The sequence below is a fragment of the Sinocyclocheilus rhinocerous genome, unplaced genomic scaffold (assembly GCF_001515625.1).
Source record: "Sinocyclocheilus rhinocerous isolate Xijiao unplaced genomic scaffold, SAMN03320098_v1.1 scaffold127, whole genome shotgun sequence".
Taxonomy (NCBI): Eukaryota; Metazoa; Chordata; class Actinopteri; order Cypriniformes; family Cyprinidae; genus Sinocyclocheilus; species Sinocyclocheilus rhinocerous.
Window position 1 is genome coordinate 831442 of NW_015664685.1, and position 6569 is coordinate 838010.

The 6569-nt window shown below is 37.4% G+C and overlaps 1 protein-coding gene across 1 annotated transcript in view; it reads left to right on the forward strand.

Annotated features, from left to right (window-relative positions):
- LOC107730318 (transmembrane channel-like protein 1) overlaps positions 1-6212 on the forward strand; it is a 13069-nt gene extending 6857 nt beyond the window's left edge. The window contains 12 exon segments of the mRNA XM_016541108.1: positions 251-382; positions 384-485; positions 760-948; positions 1061-1240; positions 1338-1496; positions 1640-1768; positions 1860-1927; positions 4446-4685; positions 4781-4906; positions 4985-5063; positions 5166-5280; positions 6001-6212. Of these exon segments, the coding sequence (XP_016396594.1) occupies positions 251-382; positions 384-485; positions 760-948; positions 1061-1240; positions 1338-1496; positions 1640-1768; positions 1860-1927; positions 4446-4685; positions 4781-4906; positions 4985-5063; positions 5166-5280; positions 6001-6212 (1731 nt within the window).
- The last annotated feature ends 357 nt before the right edge of the window (positions 6213-6569 follow it).

Consider the following 6569-nt stretch of genomic DNA (forward strand, 5'->3'; position numbering starts at 1 on the left):
AAAACAAAATTCATTTTGTTATATAAAAATGTTTTGCATCATTTATTTTACATTTTCTGTTTACTTCCAGGTTTAAATTAATTTTGAAACCCCATAGAAACAGTCTCAGATTTTTGACCCCTCTGTACATGTTTTCCTTCAAAAATGTGTGATGAACTTAGAGAATTCCATAGTGTCTTTCAAATTTCTTATTATCATAATATAAATGTATGGTTATCTATAACACTCTCTGATGTTTTCTTTTTGACAGGGTTACTGCAAGTACTCAGTACTTTTCTATGGCTACTATAATAACCAAAGAACCATTGGCTTCCTGAAGTTTCGTCTCCCTCTGTCTTACCTCCTGGTGGGCATTGGGACCTTCGGGTATAGCCTCATGGTATGAGTTCACCTTTGCCTGGAAGATGTTCACCAGCTGGGATTATCTTATTGGGAACGCTGAGACAGCCGACAATAAATACGCCTCCATCACCACCAGCTTCAAAGTATGTGACTGTGTGTATATGTGGAATTGTTTGGGTAGGTGTTGATGTGTGTGTGCTGACCACTGCAGTTTTTGTTGCATGGTCTGGTTGTCCATTCAGAGACCTGAGGAGGTCACCTCTCTGTAAGACCACATTTCTGCCACTGGTTTACAGTAATAAATCCTCTGGCCAGATCAATTGATATGGTTTATATAAATGTTCAGACATGAACTGCAGCTCCAAAATGCTCATTCATGAGTTTTACTCATTTTGGGAACTCTAATGCTTTCTGCAGGAGTCCATTGTGGATGAGCAGGAGAACCAAAAGGATGAGAACATTCATCTAAGGAGATTCTTACGTGTCCTAGCCAACTTTTTCATCACCTGTACGCTGGGAGGAAGTGGCTATCTCATTTACTTTGTGGTCAAACGTTCCCAAGATTTTGCCAACATGGACAACCTCTCATGGTATGAGAAGAATGAGGTAAATATAAACACAAGACCACATTCAACATTTTGTAACAAGATAGATAGATAGATAGATAGATAGATAGCAGCCCAGTTAATTATGTATTAACAATACCATTGTCTCTCAGCTTGAGATCATCATGTCTCTGCTGGGACTGGTGGGTCCAATGCTCTTTGAGACCATCGCTGAGCTGGAGGAATACCATCCACGTATAGCTCTCAAGTGGCAGCTGGGGCGTATATTTGCGCTCTTCCTTGGCAACCTCTACACATTCTTGCTTGCTCTGTTCGATGAGGTCAATTCGAAAGTAAGTTCTCTGATGATAGCAGTGTTTACTTTCTATTTTTAGTTGGGAATCAGTGATTTTTAAGAAAACAAAAATTATATATTTTTTTTGCCTCAAGCTTGAAGAGGAGGAATCTATAAAAAACGCCAGCCTTTGGTACATAAAGGAGTATTACGCCAACTACTCAGCTAACAACCCAAATGACACAGGCACCCCACCTCCTATGGACCCCGCTGATATCATCAGAGGCCCATGCTGGGAAACTACAGTGGGAATAGTAACGTGTCTTTTGTTCATCTAGCTTCTCCAGCAAAAATCATATATAGAATATATTGTTTAATTGATAAGATCTAAACATTTGTTTGCACATTTGGTCAAAATCAAACCATTTACCTCAAACCATTCACACTCTACCATTAGGAGTTTGTGAAGCTGACCATATCAGATATACAAGTGACTTATCTGACCATCCTCATCGGTGACTTCCTGAGAGCGTTGATTGTGCGTTTCCTGAACTACTGCTGGTGCTGGGATCTGGAAGCTGGCTGGGTGAGTCCAATATACTCTATAAGCGCATCACCAACAACCTAAACTGTGGCCATTTAAGGTTTTGATAACTAACACCCTTTTTCATTCTCAGCCCTCCTATGGTGAATTTGACATAAGCGGCAATGTGCTTGGTTTGGTGTTTAACCAAGGAATGATCTGGTAGGAACACATGCACAAATAACACAACATAAATAAAATATAAGCAATGACATCACTGAAAAAGGGAAAACTCTATGTTAGTGCATGTACAGCTGACTTTTTTTAATACTATGCACAAAATGTTACTACTACCTGAAAAAGTCTGCAGAAATCACACTTGTCTCTTTGAGATAAAGTGACAGATTTACTGACAGCTTGAGCTAGTGCAAACCCTCTTTCTATTTTAAAAAGCTACTCTTGGGATTTACTGAATACACGCAGTGCATTAGTTCTTAGCGATGAAAAGGCATGGACAGTTATTTTTTTGCGGCTGACCTTATTACATATGCATTTGTGTTTCCCTTTTGGACACAACATACATGGGAGGAGAGCATTTAAATACAACATGCAACATGATTTACTAAGCTTTGCGATGGTCAGTTAAGTGGTATTTGCGGCATTTTTTAACTCCCAAAAAAGCATGTCTTGACCTCTTTGCACTTGACATGGCTGCGGTAGATCAATAGATTGCATTGGTCATTATGGAAATGAGCTGGCTGTGTCTGTGTTTTTTAAATTGCGCATTTTGTTTATAGATGACCTGCAGAAATTTCCACTCCCATCTGCACTTTTTTTTTGGAATTGTGGACTCACACTAATTTGCCCTGTTTAGTAAATCTGGCCCCTAGGCTCTGTGAACAGCAAATATTAATCTGGAGAGGCTCACACTTTTTTAAAAATAATTTTAAAAAACTCTCATTGAAGGGGAGGGTTCCACAGTTTGTGGTTAAAGAAATGGTTAGCAGTCTATTTCAATGATCTAAAGTGCGTTTGCACCAAGACTTAAATAGGGGTGTGCAACGTCAATACATGTATCTGTATGTGTACCAATGGCAAAATTATATGTATCTGTATTCGGATAAACTCAAATGTGGGTTGGACTTAAACCAGAAGTTTGTCTAAACTGCTTGAAAAGCTCATTTTAAATGTAATTTTTTTCCCGTCATAGTTTATATATTTATATACAAATATGCCTTAAATGACAACCCAGACATTCTACTCAGAGCTTTTACATCCTCAGACTCAGAATTATGCATTTCAAGGGTTATACTATTAACACCAAAATTAATCTGTGAAACTTGAGTAACCAATGGACAAAACCTCAATACAAGTAACATTTGTTATGCAAATGCCTTGTTAATAAACTTAAAGTTTATCTTATTTAACAGAACATTAGACATTATACAGCTCTGTGTGTTAGCTATATTAAACTCTATTGTATGTTGTTCATTGATTTTCAGATTAATTTAACATTATTAAGACATTAACAATAGTCAATTATAGGAATTACTAAGCCGAAAAATGTCAAGATATTGCTTTCATAAAATTCAGAATTTACAAGTTTAATCATGAGTTCTATAAGAATGTGAACGGCTTTTACAAATCTGAATCTTGTAATAACAGTAATTTTGACATTGTAACTACAGTCTAGCAAAAAGTTAGCAAATGGCTGACATCATTTACATCATATACATTATCAGAATAGTGATCCCAAAATGCATTGTGCTGAGCTCAGTAATAAAATCTAAAATGTCGGGGGAAAGTCAATAGAAATGTTGATTATTCTGTAAATATTTCATTAAATACTGAAAAGTCAACAAAATATCTAGCGTAGAATTAGTTCTGGCAGGTCACGTTAGTCCAGCTCGCATCAGCTGACTCTCAGCTGATCCCCATCAACCTATGGGAATACGACACCTATCTAAGCATTCATATATAAGGTCCCTCAGTATTATCAGCAGTTTTCACATTGCTCAATAGCTAATTACCCTCCTCCATCCCCAACTCCTCCTCTGTCAGTCAGGATTCAGCCTTCTGATTCTCTTTTGAATCAGACTAATTCTAAAATGTGTACATAACATTATTGAACTTTAACGATATCTGCAATACATTTATGTTGGTTCTGTTCTGTTTACCCTGGGGGGGTTATTGCTGCTCTCCCTGCTCTCATCCATGATATGGGAGTTCTTGCCCAGAACAGAACCATACCGCCAATCCAAACTGTATGCTAATTATCAATCATCTTTGACGATAGTGGTCCTGACAGAAATTTCATCTAATGGAACACATTATTCCAATCTTTGTTTTTGCCATGTATTGATAAACATCAATATAATTCTATTGTTGAATATTGATGAAGTGTTAGCTTAGCAACCTCCTAGTATCGGACTGTTGGAATCAACCTTGACAACTTGCATGTTGCGTCACAAACACTATTTGTGTGGCACATTTGAACATTAAGCGAGTTTCTGTCTATGTAGATATTTTCAATTTACGAGGTTTAATGTAGATTGCAGCAGCACACCAGGTTCTAGAACAGAGCCGCTATAAAGGCTTTGAACCTTTTTGAAAGGCTTTGAGATGTAATTTCTAGCAAAAGACAATTTTGTAGCTTTGCATTAGAATACATACCAAACATAGCATATCAAAACAAGAATTAGCCACTGTAGATATCAAGCTGTTTGTCTGTGTTTGTCAGGATGGGGGCATTCTATGCTCCTGGTTTGTTGGGCATCAATGTACTGCGGCTCCTGACCTCCATGTACTATCAGTGTTGGGCTGTAATGGCCTGTAATGTCCCACATGCGAGGGTGTTTAAAGCTTCCAAATCCAATAACTTCTACATGGGCCTGTTACTGCTCATCCTCTTCCTGAGTCTCCTGCCTGTGGTTTACACTATCATGTCTCTGCCTCCCTCCTTTGACTGTGGACCCTTCAGGTATCCCTACACAAACAAGCTCACATATGCACAGAATACAGTAAATTAATTTTATTATCAAATTTACTCATTTTGACACTTCCTGTTTACCACAGTGGGAAACAAAGAATGTTTGACGTCATTATGGAGACCATTGATCTAGATCTACCTGCGTTTATGGGGACGCTCTTCAGCTACGTAGCAAACCCTGGACTCATTATACCAGCAGTTCTTCTCATGGTGTATGTGAATTAATAAAGTTTTCACGATCACATAGTACATGCAAAATCCCTTACATTTTTGTTTTGTATTTCTTACAGTCTGGCCATTTACTACCTGAATTCTGTGTCAGTGGCCTATAAGAACGCCAACATGGAGCTAAAAAAGAAAATGCAGATGGTCAATATTCTTTGTGTTCAGATGCACGACAATACATACTAAGTTTTGTAAAAATGGCAGAAATTTGTTTAGCCAGTGTGTGCTTCTAACATTCATTTCTAGGCAAGAGACGAAGAGAAGAACAGACGGAACAACAAAGACAGCACTAACCAGGTGATGAAGGACCTGGAGGATCTACTTCCAAATCGCTCTCCTGCTCCTCCAGAGAATAGCGCAGGTGTGTATTGCATAGACTGTGGTTACTGACCAATCCTACCTTTGCAATTGGTATCATACTATCAGATAAGCTGTTGCTGTTACCGTTCAAAAGATTTGAAAGAAACTAATACTTTTATTCAGCAAAGATCCTTTAAAATGATCAAAAAGACTTTAACATTGTTGCAAAAAATTGTATTGCAAATAAACATAAACAAAATGGGGTTTTTTTTAGAAAAAAAAGAATTTATTAGTCAGCACAACCGTTTTCAATTGTGATGATAATAACAATAATAATCAATATGTTTCTTGAGCATCAGATCAGCATATTAGAATGATTTCTGAAGGATCATGTGACACTGAAGACTGGAGTAATGGCTCCTAAATAATTGAGCTTTGCTGTCATAGGAATAAATTGCATTTTTAAAATATATTAAAATTGAAAACAGCTATTTGTTATAACCCCCTATTATAAATTGTTATAATGCTTCACAATATTACTGTTTTTACTGTATTTTTAGTGTAGTAGGTGCAGCCTTGGTGAGCATAAGGGAAAACATTTCTAAAATCTTACAGACACCAAACTTTTAAACGGTAGTGCAATTCATGTTGCAGGTCGCATGCATTTGAATAATTAAAAAAAATGTGCATAACTGATCAAAAAATATGGTAAATCTTGAGAACTGGATGCTTACATTATTAAACTCTCACCCTTCATTCCATTTGTTTCTTCCTGCCTTAGAAAAAAAACATGACCAGGGTGGAAAATCTCCAAAAGTGAAACCAGGCTCAGCTGGAGGTGGCGTGCATCTGCAGAAAGATGTGTCACTCGCATCAGCTAATCCTAGTGCACGGGGGCCTGTGACTCGAGCGCCAGGCCCCAGGGGACCTGGACCTCTACCTGGCCAACCAGGGTCAGGCAGGGGTCAAGGGCCACCCCCTAGACGGCAGTAATGTGTGATCTATTCATTATCGTGTGCTCTGCTGGTCTATACACTGTAAAATGAAAGTAAGCATTGGTTGTTTTATTAAAGAAATTAATATTTAAAATTATTACATTATTTGCTGCTGGACACTTCTGCAGAAATTTGGAAATATGGAAATAGCATATTAAATACCATACATTTCCATACAGTAAATTGCATACGGTGGCCCCAAAAATAATTTGGTCACTTAGTCACATCTAAAAACATTTTAATTTAATTGCATTAGAATTTAATTGCATTACCAACTTGCATCTTCAAACAGATGGCAGAATTTTTCTAAAAACTAACTTCCTTAACTTCACTGAAACACTTTTCAGTGACTTTT